Source organism: Malania oleifera, chromosome 9 (genome assembly GCF_029873635.1).
Source record: "Malania oleifera isolate guangnan ecotype guangnan chromosome 9, ASM2987363v1, whole genome shotgun sequence".
Classification (NCBI taxonomy): Eukaryota; Viridiplantae; Streptophyta; class Magnoliopsida; order Santalales; family Ximeniaceae; genus Malania; species Malania oleifera.
In genome coordinates this window covers 11,969,002-11,987,167 of record NC_080425.1, presented here as the reverse complement: position 1 = coordinate 11,987,167, position 18,166 = coordinate 11,969,002, and the positions used below count along the sequence as shown (strand labels likewise).

Sequence of the window (18,166 nt, the reverse complement as noted above, 5' to 3'; positions counted from 1 at the left end):
TATTCCAATACCAAGAATACCATAGGAAGCATCATTACCCATAAACACCGTCCCTTTAGAGATTGGTTCATAGGAGTCAAACCAATCCCTGTATGAACACATATGATATGAGCACACCGAATCCAAAGTCTATGTATCAGCTAAGTAACTAAAACTTGTAGTAACAGCCAAAAGATCCCCATCAAAAACTGATGAACTGCTCCCCACTACAGTCACCTGTTCAATATTCTTCCTATTCTTTTCCTTTAAATCTCTCTTCCTCCTTAGATAGTCCTTCTTCATATGCCCTTCTTTCTCACAATAAAAACAACCACTACTCTAGTTCCCACTCTTACCCATGGACTTGGATCAAAATTTTCCTCAATTCTAATTACCCCTGCTAGAACTCCTACCCCGTTGTTAGCTAGACTCACCCTTAGCCACTAACCCTTCTCCATGTCCTAAATGATCTGGTTTGTAAAAATTCTCACTCTCTAGAATGGCAGTAGCCACCTCATCAACTATAAGAGTCTCCTTACCTAGCAGTAGTGTGGTTTGCAAAGTATCAAGTGAGTTAGGAAGCGAATACAACAAAATCAGTGCTTTATCTTCCTCCTCAATTTTTACCTCAATACTCAGCAATTGCATGATTATCTTATTGAAATAATTGACGTGGTCTCTAACTTCTGTGTCCTCAGTTATCCTCAATTGATACAACTATTTCTTCAAATACAATTTATTAACTAGGGACTTGGACATATAAATATCCTTCGATTTTTTCCAAAGCTCAGCTGGTGATGTTTCATTCAACACACTGTATTTAATTTTTGGAGCTAAACTTAAGCGAATCGTACTTATAGCCTTCATTTTTAGCTCCTCCCACTGATCATCGGACAGGGTCTCTCACTTTCTTGTCTTTTCTATACAGTGCCTTAATTAGTCCCTGTTGGGCCAACACATCCTTCATAGTGCTTTGCCACAGACTGAAATTATTTTTCCCATTAAAGGGCTCCACCTCGAACTTGGCCATCGAAGTACTCGCCATTAAAATTTTTTTTTCTCTTCGCGTGATGTCAACACTCCATAGGGAGGATCCACGCCTCGACTCGTGCTCCGACCCAATTCTAAATCTAGGTTTATCACCCAATTTTGGAACTGTTCATCAAGTTCTTCATTCGTGAAAATTTTTTTCTTTCGAATTTTTTTTCACACCTTCAATTAAAAAAATGATCCTCCTTTGAAAAATTGCGGAATAATTTTCCGGCACTTGATCGGAATCTTTGCGTACCTCAATCCAATCTGAATGAACCGCTCTGATCTTGAGCACTCCAGCGGAAAAACTTCAAATCCAAAATATTTCTTTCAATTTGATCTGTTCTATCAGATTTGCACCCAATCGAAACTAGGCTTTGATACCACTTGTTGACGTGCAACAATTTTAATCTTCCAATCAACAAAATAAATCGTATAAAGAACATTCACAGAAAAATGGAGATGAGAGATTTTACATGGTTTGGCAAGGTTGCCTACGTCCACAGAGCGTGCACCTGGAGAAAAATCCACTATGAAACGATGGAAGTACAAGATCTGATCAATCTCTCCTGATCCCAGATCCCCTATACACTTGTTCACCTTTAACCCATTGAAGAAAAGTTCTTCCTAGAGAGAACCCGTCTCTAGCTCTACTTGCACAAAATGACAAGTAATCCCTATATTTTCCCATGGCCTACAAACATATATATGACACCACACAACTGTTGGATTTAGAGACGATCCAATGGCTGTGATAAAAGTCACAATAAATAAATAAAAAGAAATATATTTTTTAACACTAGAGATATCCTGTTTTCCCCCTCTGCCCCGAACCCAAAATTAAGAAGCCTAACAAACTATGCCATTGGCATTTTAGCTTTAATGGCCTCAATATCTCCCAAGTTCATTGGAAAGAAATTTGGCACAAAAATGGGATGTTCACAAGCCATTAGAAATGATTGAATTTCTTAAAAGAGTATTCAAAACTTGTTTTTCAATCAAACAAATTTATAGAATTTTAAGGAGACACAAGGGTAATAGAAAACTAAATTTCATTCCTTTTTTCATTTATTATTACATAGGAATTCCAACTACTAACGAGTCCTTCAGACCACCTGGTGTGACACCAAACCTACGGATCAACGTCCCTCACCTTCAGGTTTCGCTAATCAGGGTAAAGTCCGGATGTGGACACGACTTCCATGCATCAATTGGACATTCGGCCAACTCGACCCCTAGGACACATCTCCATTATCATCCTTGGTCCCCGCTGGCTCACAAAGAATTCTTACCATCCACGGTCCCCACTGGCTCACAGAGTAAACTCTCACCATCCACAGGTACCGTTGGCTCCGTGAGTGTATCTACCTAAAATTGAACTCTTGATGCTCCTTCTTACATTCTGATGCCTTTCCACCGTGCCATACCTATGGAGATTAAATCATTTCATTATTAATAGATTGATCAAATAGCTTGGCACTCAACATGAGCCAAAAACAAATTTGGGAAAAAGAAGTGAGACTGTCCTAGAGGCTAACAACCACCACACTCACAAAACAACTCTATTTATACACTTGCACTTTTGTTGAACTAAGAATTTTATTTGAAAAGAGAAATAAAAAATAAAAAAAATATTTTTTCATTAACTTTTTTTTCTACGTCAAAAAGTATTAAAATAAAGATTTATTATAATATGATTAAGAATTAAGAAAAATTAAATATTAATCATGTGTAAAATCAAAATTTTATTTATTGATTTACTATATATTTTATTTTCCTTCTCACATTTTTTAATATTGAAAATGAAATAGTTAATTCCTTCATATTTTTCAAGTTCCAAATATATTTGGATGAAATAGAAATTTTCTTCATTCCAAAATAAAAAGAAAAACTAAATGAGATTTTATCCCATGTGAGCACTTACACCTAAAAGTAGTGCGACTAAAAAATGAAATTAATTAGAACATTAAATTTCGATTTAATTTCACACACTTTTTTGGTCAGGGTATATATAGAGAAATTATACATTCTCCCTTCACATGTTCGTGTGCCTATTTTCTTAATGTTAAACATGTGACAAATTGGTTCTACATTCATTAATATCAACGAGAGACCAATTTTTAGTAAGTGTATAATTAATGAAATAGACATACAGACATGTGGAAGGGGAGGTCCCTTGTATAATTTTTCAGTATATATATAGGAAAAAATTTTTTTTCCCTTTTTTATTTGAATTGATTGGAGACTTATTATATTTGAGCTACACAATGTGGTATATAGTCTAAGTTTGGATCAAAGATTTTTCTTGAAAAAGGAAAGGAAAAAAAAAAGAAGAAGAAGAAGAAAAAGAGAAAACTCATTTTTCGTTATATTTTCCTTTTATTTCAAATTCTATTAAAAATAAAAGTTTATTTTATATGATTAAAAATTAAGAAAAACTAAATATTAATGATGTATACAATTAAAGTTTTGCTCATGAATTTGATATATTTTTTTATTTTTTTTTCTTACTTTACTCGATAACCAAACATGTAAACATTGATTTCTTAATATTTTCCTTTCCTTTTCTTAGTATTTTTGTAAGTTCCAAACAGAGTCCTAGTGTACAAGTCTCAAGCTCTAACCATTGAGATCTCAATAATATTAAGAGACGTGTCCAAGGGCTATGGAGAGAGAACATAATCACACACATACATACCGATTGTGTAACTCTCAATTAAAATTTGTTTCTATCCTATATATATAAAAACACAAGAAGCTAAGATAATTGAGTGCTTCCAAAGCACCATGCAACATGTAAGTCTGAATCGCAATATATAATGGTGCTGCATGGTCTTCCTCTATCGTCCATACCATATCTAGACTTCTCCCCCTGTCCTAAGCATATATTAATCTACGCCACTATAAATATGTACTTTGACATAGATTTATGCTTTTATTCAATTGCACCACTTGTCATATTTTATGCCTATCTAATCTTAATCATACATATAGAATTGTGCTTGGTAAACAAATCTGAAAGTTTGATTAATTTCAATGTTGCACAATTAGGTAGTAACTAAAATTGAAGAAAAATGAATTATGCCTGTGCGCAAGCCGTAAACTCAAATATTAATTAAAGAGGTTGCTTTGGCAATGGAAAATAATGGAAAATGAATGATGCATATATAATTAGTGACAATCTTAAAATTATGAGCAGTTGGTGATGATTGTATCCCCCGGGGAAAATTAATGAAAGAAATATTAGTCTCATACTTTCAAATGATCTAATTAAAAAAGTCGATTTCCATTTTGATATGGTGACACAAGGTTATAATTAATTAAATTAATTTGATCATGTAAATATATATAGTACTGGGAGCCAGGGTGGATCTTAATTCATCAACATATTGGATATACATATTACTGCATGATGCAAATATAAGGTGGGGCGGGGGGATATATTTCGAAAAGACTAAGGTGGTCCTCTCATAATGTCTTACCAATCGATGAAAATATTTCAAATAGTAAATCACACATAGTAGGGTCCACGTATAATATGATGGAACCTACTCTTTTGAGTGTTTTAATTGGATGGAAAGATCCAATAGGAGAATCATGTTTGATCCTTCCAAAAGGACCTAATTTTTTCTTGACAATGACTTACAAAATTTTGATTGTTATTATGATAAATGTTTCTAACACATAATAATTACCAACAACCACGTCCGAAGCATTTAATCCGCAAGTATATATATATATATGGACACAAAAATTAAACAAAGGTAGACAACACGTGCCTTGCATGCACCATCAAATTCATAAGCAAATTTCTATACAAGCTTGAGATTGTTTGTGTGTTGAGAGCGAACTACCTTAATTGTTTTGTGTTTAGATATAGTCTTAGGCAAATCTACCTATGTGGGTCTCATGTGTACACAAGTCCATACTAACCTAGTTCTATTGGTCCATAAGGCCACACACAAATTAAAAGATAGTGATCACATACCATCATGGCTCTTTACTCAAAATATATACTCCAAAAGGTTTGCAATTTATTTAGGTTTATGAAATAATAAGCAATACTAGATCATAAAATTCTTACATTCTTTAAGTAACTTGGATTGTGCATAGCTAAAGTTGTATAAATAATTTATCTAGAATTAAATTATATAATGTACATGCCACAAATTGAATATTGAATGTGAGCAAACACCATTTAATCACAATAGGCCAGAAATGAAATATCTATGGATGTAGATAGTTATCAATTCATGGGAATATAAATATCATACAAATCAAAGCACACACGGTTCTATGACCATTTATATGCAATATGGAAGTGTTATTTGATAACCACGTACGTAGTATAGCTAAATGTGATCAACATGCATGATCTAAGAAGAATTTTGCTAATTGTGCGAAATGATCTTATATTCACTTGACAGCAATGATAACAATAGGTCATTGTTGTTCTTCCATGGTGTCGCCATTTTTTTTCAGTGATATAGGAGAAAGGAGAAATGGGTCGTAGGAGAGAGAGAGAAAGAGAGAGAATTTGTGTGCATCAAAGGGAGGGAGTGATATGATTAATCTAAAGTAGAGGGTTTTAGATGCAAATGTTTCTTCAAACACCTTGGAGTCTATCCAACTTAGTTAATAATAAGCCAATTATCTCCTATTAAGAGTAATCATTACAATCAAAAGCCATCTTAGATTATTGACGTTGACATTGATCTAATTGCCGAAGATTTGCATAATTTACAAGTAAGAATTCTTACATAATTAAGTAGTTGCTTGAATATATACATATAAATGTAAAAATCATATCATTTCATAAATTCCCATGTGTACAAGTTATAATTTAAAAGTAAGTAAAATTTAAGTAGCTGTTTTTTTTAATCAAAAATAAAAATAATAAAATCAAATCAAATCAAAAAAATCAAAAAATCTAAACCAACTAAATAAAAATCGAGAGGTTAAACTAATGACAAAAAGAAGTGAAACTCAATTTATCCATCCAAAGGATACCTTTCAAAGAACGTGGTAAAAGATGTTGCACTTCGTAGATGACATTGTTTCCTATTTCTTCTTCTCTACCGAGAAAATCAACCGCACTATTGCCTTCCCTATATTGATGGATCACTTTGAAGTTCACTCCTTCTAACCCCGCCACAAGGTTCTCCCAAAAATTCCAAAGATACTACAAGGTACATCTACCTTTTCTGAAGCCAATCAACAACAATTCGCGAGTCACTGTCAATAATCACATTAAAATAATGAAATCATTTGTATAAACAAATTCCTTCTAGAATTGCTTTTAATTTTGAATTATTATTCGTATTGTCGCGACGTCCCGACAGGTGTGTGCCCCGGGTGGCGAAATTAAAAATATGGTTTAAATATTTTCGGAGAAAACAAGAATATTTTAGTCGCCACTAACCTTTTAGTGTGGTTAGAACACGTGATTACTACCCTGTTAAAGGTAGAATGGGTCTATGTTACTAGAGTTGGGTTCGGGAGTTTGGTTACGCGAGGGGAAGGTACGAGCACCCCCTACGCCCCCGTTCTTACGAATGGTATCTAATTAATTCGGAATTATCTCTAAGTTAATCTAATAAGTCTTTTAAATTACTCCTTAGGTAAATTTATTAATACACATGCAAAATGAACAAATAAAGAAATAAATAAATAAATAATACAAAAAAAAACGTAATATATAAGTATTTACATATTCCCTCAGAACTAAAGGTACGTGAAGCCTGAAGGCTCATACCCTAACATTAAAATCATAGGGATAAAAATTAAGAAAATACTTAAGAAAATACACTCCCAAATTTTGAAATTGTATTAAATTTTTTATAGGAAAATACTAGTATGGGAGGTGTAGACACCCCAATTTTAACTAGGCCTTTCCAAGGAGACCTCATGACAAACCTTCCCACACTGTTGGTGGACCCCACATATCCTTGTAGGTCCCACTCTGTTGGTCGACCCCACACATCCTTGTAGGTTCTGCGCTGTTGGTGGACCCTACACATCCTTGTAGGTCCCACTCTGTTGGTGGACCCCACACATCCTTGTAGGTCCCACATCGTTGGTAGACCCAGCACATCTTTGTAGGTCCCACGTTGTTGGTAGACCCCACACATATTTGTAGGTCCCACATTGATTGTGGGCTCCCACATGGCTTGTGGGCCCCACATATCTCTATTGGGTCCCACATGTTTTGTGGGCCCCACCTCTCTTGGTACGCTAGCTCGGATTCTTACATCTGATGCACGTTACCTCCTCTGGTATGCTAGCTCGGATTCCTACATCCGATGCACGTTACCCCCTCTAGTACGCTAGCTCGGATTCCTATATTCGATGCACGTTACCTCCTTTGGCATGCTTCTGCCTGCTGGTTCGTGTTCCTATAACCCTTAAATGGTTTGTGGACCCCACATTGCTTGTGGGCCCCACATATCTTCATTGGGTCCCACATGATTTGTGGGCCCCACATCTTCTGGTACGTTAACTCGGATTCCTACATTCGGTGCACGTTACCCCTCCTGGTACGCTAGCTCGGATTCATACATCCGGTGCACGTTACCCCCTCTGGTACGCTAGCTCGGATTCCTACATCCGATGCACGTTACCTCCTTTGGCATGCTTTTGCCTGCTAGCTCGTGTTCCTATAACCCTTAAATGGTTCGTGGACCCCACATTGCTTGTGGGCCCCACATATCTTCATTGGGCCCTACATGGTTTGTGGGCCCCACATCTTCTGGTACGCTAGTTCGGATTCTTACATCCAGTGCACGTTACCCCCTCTGGTACACTAGCTCGGATTCCTACCTCCGATGCACGTTACCTCCTTTGGCATGCTTCTGCCTGCTGGCTCGTGTTTCTATAACCCTTAAATGGTTCGTGGACCCCACACTTCTTGTGGGCCCCACATATCTTCATTGGGCCCCACATGGTTTGTGGGCCCCCACATCTTCTGGTACGCTAGCTCGGATTCCTACATCTGGTGCTCGTTATCCTCTTTGGTACGCTAGCTCGGATTCCTACATCCGGTGCACATTACCCCCCTTCTGGTACGCTAGCTCGGATTCCTACATCCGATGCACGTTACTCCCTCTAGAACGCTAGCTCGGATCCCTACGTCTGATGCACGTTACCTCTTTTGGCATGCTTGCACCTGCTAGCTCGGGTTCCTATAACCCTCAAATGGCTCGTGAACCCCACATTGCTTGTGGGCCCCACATATCTCCATTGAGCCCCACATGTTTTGTGTGCCCCACCTCTCTTGGTATGCTAACTCGAATTCCTACATCCGATGCACGTTACCCCCTTTGGTACACTAGCTCGGATCCACATATCCGGTGCCTTGATAGCTCGGGTTCCTATAACCCTCAAACGGCTTGTGGACCCCACATGGCACGTGGGCTCCACACATCTTCGATGGGCTCCGCATAGTTTCTAAGACCCTCATATTATTATTATTATTATTATTATTATTATTATTATTATTATTATTATTATTATTTATTTATTTTAATTTGCCAAATGCAAGCATACTTTGTTCCCCCATCATCACTCACCACATGTCATGTTTCCTCCCTTTATCAATCTTCCCATGCTATATTCCCTTCATCATTCTTCATCCCATACTTTGTTCCCTCCATCATCACTCACCACATGTCATGTTTCCTTCCTTTATCATTCTTCCCATGCTATATTCGCTTCATCATTCTTCATCCCATACTTTGTTCCCCCTATCATCACTCATCACATGTCATGTTTCCCCCCTTTATCAATCTTCCCATGCTATATTCCCTTCATCATTCTTCATCCCATACTTTGTTCCCCCCATCATTACTCACCACATGTCATGTTTCCTCCTTTTATCATTCTTCCCATGCTATATTCCCTTCATCATTCTTCATCCCATACTTTGTTCCCCCCATCATCACTCACCACATGTCATGTTTCCTCCCTTTATCAATCTTCCCATGCTATATTCCCTTCATCATTCTTCATCCCATACTTTGTTCCCCCTATCATCACTCACCACATGTCATGTTTCCTCCCTTTATCATTATTCCCATGCTATATTCCCATCATCATTCTTCATCTCATACTTTGTTCCCCCCATCATCACTCACTATATGTCATGTTATCTCCTTTTATCATTCTTTCCATGCTAATTTCCCTTTATCATTCTTCCCCCCATACTTGGTTCCCCCCATCATGACTCCCCTATGTCTTCTTTCCCATGCTTGCCCCAAGCTAAGTCTATAAATAGCCCTCTCATTCCAAGCACAAAGGGGAGAGTTCTTAGTGGTGGTAAGGAGAAGATTTCAAATATTGAAGTTTTCTATTATAAGTTTGTGAAGCTAGTTTTTTTTTAGTGAAGATCAAGAAGTCAACTAATCCCGTTTCCTACCGGTGTTGAGTCACCCTATTTGAAGAAGGCACTCCGTAGTGCTTCGAGTTAGAGCTCAAGAACAACTCTCGGGAAGACGATGTAGAGTGGCCCTAGTAGACTCACCAATAGGAAAAGAAGACTGGAGTAGAGGAAAACGAAAGAAGATCAAGCGGTCGACTGATCCCGTTTCCTACCGGTGCCAAGTCACCCCATCCGAAGAAGGTACTCCATAGTGCCTCGAGTCAGAGCTCAAGAACAACCCTCGGGAAGACGTTGTAGATTAACCCCTGCAGATTCACAGATAGGAAAGGAAGACCGGAGGAGAAAAATATGATAGGTAAAACCAATGAACTTTCTCTTCCTATGTCACATCTCCGCCCCCTTTCCCGAACCGGCCTCTGCTGGTTTATTTGATTTTTTATTTTATTTTAAATAGCTTCTTTTTAACCCATAAAAAAAAAAGGAAACTTCATAAAAGACAAAAATTCAGAAAAATTCTCAAACAAAATTCAAAAATTTTTAAGGCTTTGAAACTTATTTACATTTGAAATTTTTTTAAGAAAATCCAAGAAATTATCCAACATGTTTGGCAAAGGTTAGATCTGTTTCCTTACATTCAAAATTTTCAAAAATACATTCTAAAGTCATATCTTTAAAACTATGACTTTCATGATTGTTGTCTAAAATTCGGTTGTATTCGGAAGAACATTGGAAAACCCCGAAAAATCAATGGTCTCAACCAAGACCTTAAACTGGTTTTTCCCCCAAACTGGTCAACGTTTGACTGGTTCACCATTCCCATACCGGTTCACCCCGGTTTTCTCCATTTCGCTTATATACTATTATTATATCCAGAAAATTCACAAAAATCACAAAATTTTCAGAAATTCCAAAAATATTTTCACATTTTGATTTCAATTGATTTTATTTGTGTTATTTGGAAAGTTCGGGAAAAATCACAAAAATCACAAAAATCATTTTCACACTTAGGAAAAATCACAAAAATATATTTTTAGGCACAAAAATTATTCCAATCCCAAACAAATTTCAAAAAATTCTCGGAATATTATTTTTGATACTAAAAAAACCTATAGATTTCAAAACCCTTGTTAACTTAGATGAGTTGACTGAAAGTGCTGTCTAGGAAAGCGGTGAAGATGATAAGGAGAATGTAAAATCATAGGTAAATCAGAATACACCTGTAGCTAGAGTCCGTAGATCTTCTAGGACCATTAGACCTCGATAGCATTATTCACCTACTCTAAATTATCTCCTGCTAACTGATGGTGGTGAGGCAGAGTGTTATGATGAAGCCTTGCAGTATGAAAGTTCAACCAAGTGGGAATTAGCCATGAAGGATGAGATGGATTCCTTGTTGGGGAATCATACAAGAGAACCGACTGAATTTGTAGTAGGGAAGAAGGATTTGCACAACAAGTGAGTATACAAAATAAAGAACGAACATGATGGTAGCAAGCGCTACAAAGCCAGATTAGTTGTCAAAGGGTTCTATCAAAAGAAGGGCATTAACTTCACAGAAATATTTTCTCTAATTGTAAATTTGTCGACAATTAGATTGGTACTAGGAATGATGGTTATAGAAAATCTATATCTTGAGCAGTTAGATGTAAAAACAGTATTCCTTCATGGTGACTTGGAGGAAGACATCTACATGATTCAGCAAGAAGGGTTCATTGTTCAGGGACAAGAGAATTTAGTATGCAAACTAATAAAAAGCTTGTATGGTCTAAAACAAGCTCCAAGACAGTAGTATAAGAAATTTGATAGTTTTATGCATAAAATTGGGTTCAAGAGATGCGAAGCCAATCACTTCTGTTATGTTAAGTTCTTTGACAATTCTTATATCATTATACTATTATGTGTAGATGATATGCTCATTGCACAGTCTAGCATTAAGGAGATTAATAATCTGAAGAAACAATTGTCAAAATAGTTTGCAATGAGGGATTTGGGAGCTGCAAAGCAAATCCTTGGAATGAAAATCATTAGAGACAAGGCTAATGGTACATTGAAGCTTTCACATTTAGAGTATGTGAAGAAAATTCTTAGCTGGCTCAACATAAATGAAGTTAAATCAGTGAGCACACCCTTGGGTAGTCATTTCAAACTAAGCAAGGAGCAGTCACCGAAGACAGAAGAAGAAAGGGACCATATGAGCAAGGTGCCTTATGCCTCAACTATTGGCAGCTCGATGTATGCTATGGTGTGTACAAGGTCAGACATTGCACATATAGTGGGAGTTGTGAGCAGATTCATGAGTAGGTCAAGAAAGCAACATTGGGAGGTAGTCAAGTGGATTCTGAGATATCTGAGGGGTTCATCAGATACATGTATTTGCTTCACAGGTGCAAGTTTGAAACTGCAGGGTTATGTAGATGCTGATTTTTCTGGTGATAATGATAGTAGAAAGAGTACTACTGAGTTTGTATTTACTCTGGGTGGTACAACTATATTTTGGGCTTCAAATTTACAAAAGATTGTTACTTTGTCTACTATAGAAATTGAGCATGTTGTAGCAACTGAAGCTGGAAAGGAGATGATTTGGCTACATGGTTTCTTAGACGAATTAGGTACGAAGCAGAAGATGGGCATCCTACACAGTGACAGTCAGAGTGCAATTTTTCTTACTAAAATTTGACCTTTCATTCAAAGTCGAAACATACACATACAAAATACCACTTTATCCATTACCTTGTTGAAGATAAGCTGGTAATACTTGAAAAGATCTGTGGATCTAAGAACCCGAAAGACATGTTGACTAAGTGTGTCACTATTGAGAAGCTGAAGTTGTGTGTAGCTTCAGTTGGTTTTCTAGCTCGAGGACAGGAGGATGAGTTGCAGGGATGAGGGATTGTTCATTTGGAGGATTGCAGTTGATATTGGTGATTAAACTAGTCTCCAAGTTGGAGATTTGTTGGGCTTTTGTGGAGCCTAGTTGCATTCAATCTGGATGATAAGGAATCGTGTGCGCAGCATATAAAATGATTGTTTTTTGAGTGATTAGGGTAAGTGGTCACACTTCGCGAGAGAGCAAGAGAGAGAGAGCATCGTACCACCGCACTCTCTATATTTTTCTTCCTTATAATAGTGAAATCCCTGCAACTTCGTGGACGTAGGAAAAATTATCGAACCACGTTAATACTGTTTTGTGCGTGTGATTGATTTTTCTTTAATGTGTATTCTTTCTCTATTTTTTTTCTCATAGGTTTCGAGAATTTGTTGTTAATTCCCAACACCCATCACAATTAAGTTTTATCCACCCTGCTAGAGGTTTAACCCACGAAAAAATTTTCCAGGCCCGACGCAAACTTCCTGATGTTGAATTTGAAGCTCTTTCAAAATCGTAATGCCTAATATCTTCAGTTTTTGAAAATAATTAGAGCTCTCAGCTAAAGAACTCACCCAGTATCGAACACTTCTTCACGTCTGATCCGCACTTTGATAAACTCCTTCCATTCTCGCTTTACATCTTCTATTCCAAAGGCACCATGTAATCGAACATGGAATTAGACCGATTAAAATACCTTTAATAGATGATTTTTGAGTATAGTGGAACTAGTTTGCAATTCTGTTTTTTCAAGGAAGGAATCGTTGGAAAGGAAGCCCCAACACCACACTAGTTCGACCCCAAACCTCTAAAGCCACCTTGCCTAAAGAAAAAATGTGATTAGTGTTTTCCTGACTTCTCTATATGTAACAATCACAAGCCAAAGCCATCAATATTCCTTTGACCTGAATTCTATCATCTACTGCCAAACATCTGAATTAGGCTTTCCATAAACACATTGAGATTCTTATAGGCAATAAAGAATGCCAAAACCAAAGTAGCCGCTTGAATATATATATATATATATATATATATATATATATATATATATATGTATATGTGTGTGTGTGTGTGTAAAAATCATATCATTTTAGTAGTTCCCACAAGAAATTACAAGTTAAAATTAAAGATCCTTTATATACCATTTCCCCATCTATAAACTAAAATAGATATGGAAGTATATCTCTAGACACCTAGATGGATATATATGTATCATAAGGGATTTGCCTTTTCTATTGGTTCCTACGGATTGGCTCAAAACAATTCTTGGAATGAGTCAATCATCCACTTTGGTATGTTATTGAACAAAAATGGTGATATTCTTCTTTCAAGTAAAGTTTTATCACACCATCAATAAGGATCATCAACATAATCATAACAAATAAAGAAATTATTAACTCAAAAGGCGATCCTCTCAAGTTGGATGCATGTCGACCACAATAGTACTGCAAACTACATGTCCAATTAACAATGGTGAAAAAAAAAAAAAAAAAACCAATCATCAAGTAATGAGTGTTTGCATAAAACTTGCTCGCCATTTTTTTCAGTGACAAAGGAGAAAGGAGAAATGCATTATTAGAGAGAGAAAAAGAGAGTTGTGGGCATCACATGAGAAAGGAGGGAGTGATATAATTAATCTTGACATGATTTGATGTCGCTCGAGGGTTTAGACACGATTCAAATATTTCTCCAAACACTTTAGGGTCTAACCAAGTTAGTTAATAGTGAACCAATTCAGACATATCTCCTATAAAGAGTAATCATTACAAACAAAAGCCCTCTTAGATTATTAAAGTTGATGTTGATTTAAATGCAAAAAATTTGTATAATTTACAAGTTAAGATTCTAACATAATTAAGCAGCTACTTGAAATATGTACATTTATAAAAATCATATCACTTTAGTAATTCCCACATGAAAATTGCAAGTTATAATTAAAGATCAAGCAAAATTTTATCACAAGGTCAATAAAAATCATCAGCATATGTAATCATAACAACTAAAGCAATTATTAACTCAAAAGGAGATCCTCCCAAGTTCGATGCATGTCAACCTGAGTAAACTACACGTCCAATTAACCTTAATCATGCTGAAATTGTCTTTTCACGCTTGATTGGGAAGAGTTCACGTCCATTTTCTCAGGTATGGGGGGGCTGAGTTTATATGCCGATCTCATTTTCGATTTGTTGGTGTGTAGGCTGGCTTATTTTTATTTATTTATTTATATATATTTTTTTCTAGCTTTGGTTTGCAACTCTTTGGCAAGCTTCTTGCTTAAGCTTCCTGTTTTCTCTAATGCAATTACCCTTTCTTAAAAAATCCTTTAATTATGGTGAAAAATAACCAATCATCATCAAGTTACGGGCGTTTTGCATAAATAAATGGCACATGTCCTTCTCGCTATGTGAGTGACCTTTGACTCTTTTCCGAAAAAAAAAAGAGTGCATGTTTCGTCGCAATTACCATTGGCTAGTCAATAAGTAATCACCTTTATTAATAAAAATAATCCCACTGCATGTCACTAATTAGATAATCCTGATTTGGGTCCAGACGTGAATAGGGGCCATGCTGGGAGACTTCTCTTCCCTCCGTTGGCTCATTTGGTTTTCTTTTTTTCTTTTTGTTTTTTTGGAAGCTTTGAATGGTATAAATATAAAAAAACCAAAAAGAAAAATGATGTTGTTTTTTGCTAGTAATTAATTAATTGTGAAGGAAAATGACCTTTATCATATGTTATACGTCTCCCATCCCACGCACTTATTAAAGGAGGGCTTCAATTCTGTCGTGGAGAGCCATTCCTAACTTTAATTGAGATCTTTGGAGGCCAGCCCAGGAATTGTTCCCTTCGTACACTATTGGGCGCAGCTAGCTAGCTAGCTTTAGCTGATTGACAACGAAAATGGCCAGGAGGTCTCCATCTTGCAAAGAACATGAAAATGGAGGAGTAGAACTGAAGAAAGGGGCATGGACAGAGGAAGAAGATCAGAAGCTGGTTGATTACATTACCAGACACAATGGACATGGAAGCTGGAGATCGCTCCCCAAGCATGCCGGCTTGAACAGGTGCGGCAAGAGCTGCAGACTCCGCTGGACTAATTATCTCAGGCCTGATATCAAGAGAGGAAAATTCTCCGATGAAGAACAACGTATCATCATCAACCTTCATTCCACTCTCGGAAACAAGTACGTACTATCGTCATAATATTCTCTTCTTCTTCTTCTTCTTCTTCTTCTTCTTGGTTAGGTGCAAGTCTGCATAAGATTGCATTAATTGATGCTTGAAAAGTTTATTATATTTCAATAAGCTGTTTTCAGGTCTTAATTGAGGGAGTGCCTTTGAGTACGACTTCAAGCTTTTAAATTGGGTGGCTCTCTTGTCCCCATGGATCGGGACATCTAATTTAGTTAATTATAACTTTCATATTAGAAGTTTTGGGTTTGAACTTCAGTTTGGAATAAATCAAAATGATATAAAATGGGAGACGAGCTATCTCCCATATGTAATCTTAGCTTATTGGGCCTCCGATAGAACCTAAAAAAAAAAAAGTCGAGCGGCTGTTTAACATAATATAAATCATTCCAATCTAAAAGATTTAAGGTCAAATACACAAATGTATTTTAAAGTCTTATAAACCATCTTTCATGTGAGGATGGAGCTTATTAGATAATTTTTACCTGATGACCAAATTTTTTAAACTTGAATCTTGGGATTCCTCAATATACATTGATATTCATTCAAAAAAAAGAGAAAGAAGCGTAATATTTCCTTCATTTACTATATGTCCCTGCAGGTGGTCTAAGATTGCAACCTATCTTCCAGGACGCACAGATAATGAAATCAAGAATTTTTGGAACACCAATCTTAGGAAGAAACTTCTCAGAATGGATATCGACCCTATGACCCACATGCCAACATCTGATCTCAATTTTAATTTTCTGGTGAATCTATCTCAGTTGCTTATTTCCTCATCAAACTTTGGCAACTTGATGATGAAGAGTCCGTGGATCGACACTGCCCTAACTAGGTTACAGCCAGCAAATGCCAAAATCCAGCTCTTGCAAACCATATTGCAGCTCATAAAAACAGGTGCTCCTCCAAATATAGGCCAAAATGGCCTCTTGGGTTCCCATGATCCTGGCCGATTTAAAGGGCTTGTCAATGGAGCAAGCAGCTGTAGTAACCTCCACTGTATGGATCCCAACAGAGCACTCTATGGTCTACTGCAGCAGCAGCAACCAACCCTTGACCACAACACATGGCCATGCTTTGGGCTCAGCCCGGAAGTACTTTACACCATGAATAATGATAATAACAGCTTGAGCAGTTTCTTTGATCAGCTTCATACAGAAAACCCAGTACAGCTTCCTGTTTTGGTTTCGCCTTCTCCTGATGATAACTCAATGGTCAATGAAATGGAAAACGTGATGGACCAAAATTTCAACGACTTTGAGGATTGGGAAAAACTCATGGACGATGACACCGGCGGTTCCTTCTGGCAATAGGCATTCCTCCATCTTCTCTCTCTCCCCCTCGCAAATGTGTTATCTTATTATTAATATTTTGTGCAAAAGACATACTCTTGAGATTTGACAAGGAGAGGTAGATCTTCCTAGTGGTTTTTTTTTAAAAAAAAAGGTACCTCAAATTATGTATTAATAAATCTTCACTTTTGGCGGAAGAATACCATGATTACAAGATTAAAAAAAAAAAAAATTACAGAAAAATAAAATAAAACCTTCGCAGAAATAGCACCAACAACCAACTAAATCAGGACAACAAAACTAAACAAAGCAAACAAAAAAGATAAAGATACAAAAACAACCATAAAAAAAAAATCAAAATTCACCAAACAAAATTCGAGGGTTGAACTAACGATGAACAAAAGTGAGACCCCACTTATCCATCAGAAAAATACTTTTTAGATAACGTGGTAGAAGATGTTGTTTTTATAAATTACATTGCTTCCCATTTCTCCTTATTTAGTAAGAAAATCAGTCGCAAAATTTTGAAATCTAGGAAAAGATCTTTAAAAATTTTCAAACTTTAGGATATGTTTGTATCCTTTTACAAAGCCTAAGAGAAGATGTTATCTTTTTCTCTTTATTAGTGTTTCAAATGTCTTTACTTAGTTAGAATTTGTGAATATGAATTTTGGATGTACGTTATATTTGAATTTTAATAGATTCGGACAAAACTGGATGCGAATTGATTATATTTTATCCAAATTCACTTAAATTCACAATTAAAGACTTGAAATTCGCGCTTCAAACACAAGGTTAGGGTAAATTAGACTACAATGACTCTTTAAGTTCTAGTAAATTACGCTTCACTCACGAAAGTTCAAAGTAGAACTTAAGTTTTAATTTCAACTTTGAGAAGATCACTCAACAAAGATTTACACCCTTTAGGAATTGTAAATTACACATGTTTATACGTAATCATTTTTAGATCATGGGACCTCATACTATTTCTTGTTCGTTCTCATTTATGCAACATAATTAACTAATTGCTCCTTCATTAATGAACTTGCAGATGATGATCATCCCAGGAGTATAGCAGTACTCAATATGGATCGTACCTTATTTCCTCATTCATACCCTAAGGACTTTTTTTTTTTTTTTTTTCCATTTTGTTTTTATTTGCTCATACATACATTTTTATAAGAATGACTTTATATTCATGTACAAGACTCCAAATAATATAGCACTATAGCAGTGTAAAATTGTCTGTATTATAGATTCCCTAATATTTTTTTAGTACAATGATTATGTTTATCTGTTGGTTGCATTTAAATAAAAATTTTATAAGTAAATAAATAAAAATATATATAAAAATTGAATAATAAATTTGATTTTATTTCATACTTATATTCGAAATATATAGTCAATTCCATATTAATTTTTTTTAGATA

General features: G+C 36.1%; 1 protein-coding gene across 1 annotated transcript; it reads left to right on the top strand.

The window, feature by feature from the left end:
* Nucleotides 1-15,153: 15,153 nt before the first annotated feature.
* On the top strand, nt 15,154-16,757 carry LOC131163361 (transcription factor MYB53-like). Its single transcript, XM_058119957.1, has 2 exons — nt 15,154-15,437; nt 16,046-16,757. The coding sequence occupies exons 1-2, from the start codon at nt 15,154-15,156 to the stop codon at nt 16,755-16,757; spliced, it is 996 nt and encodes a 331-aa protein (XP_057975940.1).
* Nucleotides 16,758-18,166: the final 1,409 nt, after the last annotated feature.

What these genes read in the sequence shown, in the direction of transcription:
- LOC131163361 (XM_058119957.1), top strand. Translation starts at nt 15,154, where the DNA reads ATGGCCAGGAGGTCTCCATCTTGCAAAGAACATGAAAATGGAGGAGTA. An exon ending in CATTCCACTCTCGGAAACAA is followed by an intron (nt 15,438 to 16,045) that starts GTACGTACTATC and finishes ATGTCCCTGCAG; the next exon opens with GTGGTCTAAGATTGCAACCT.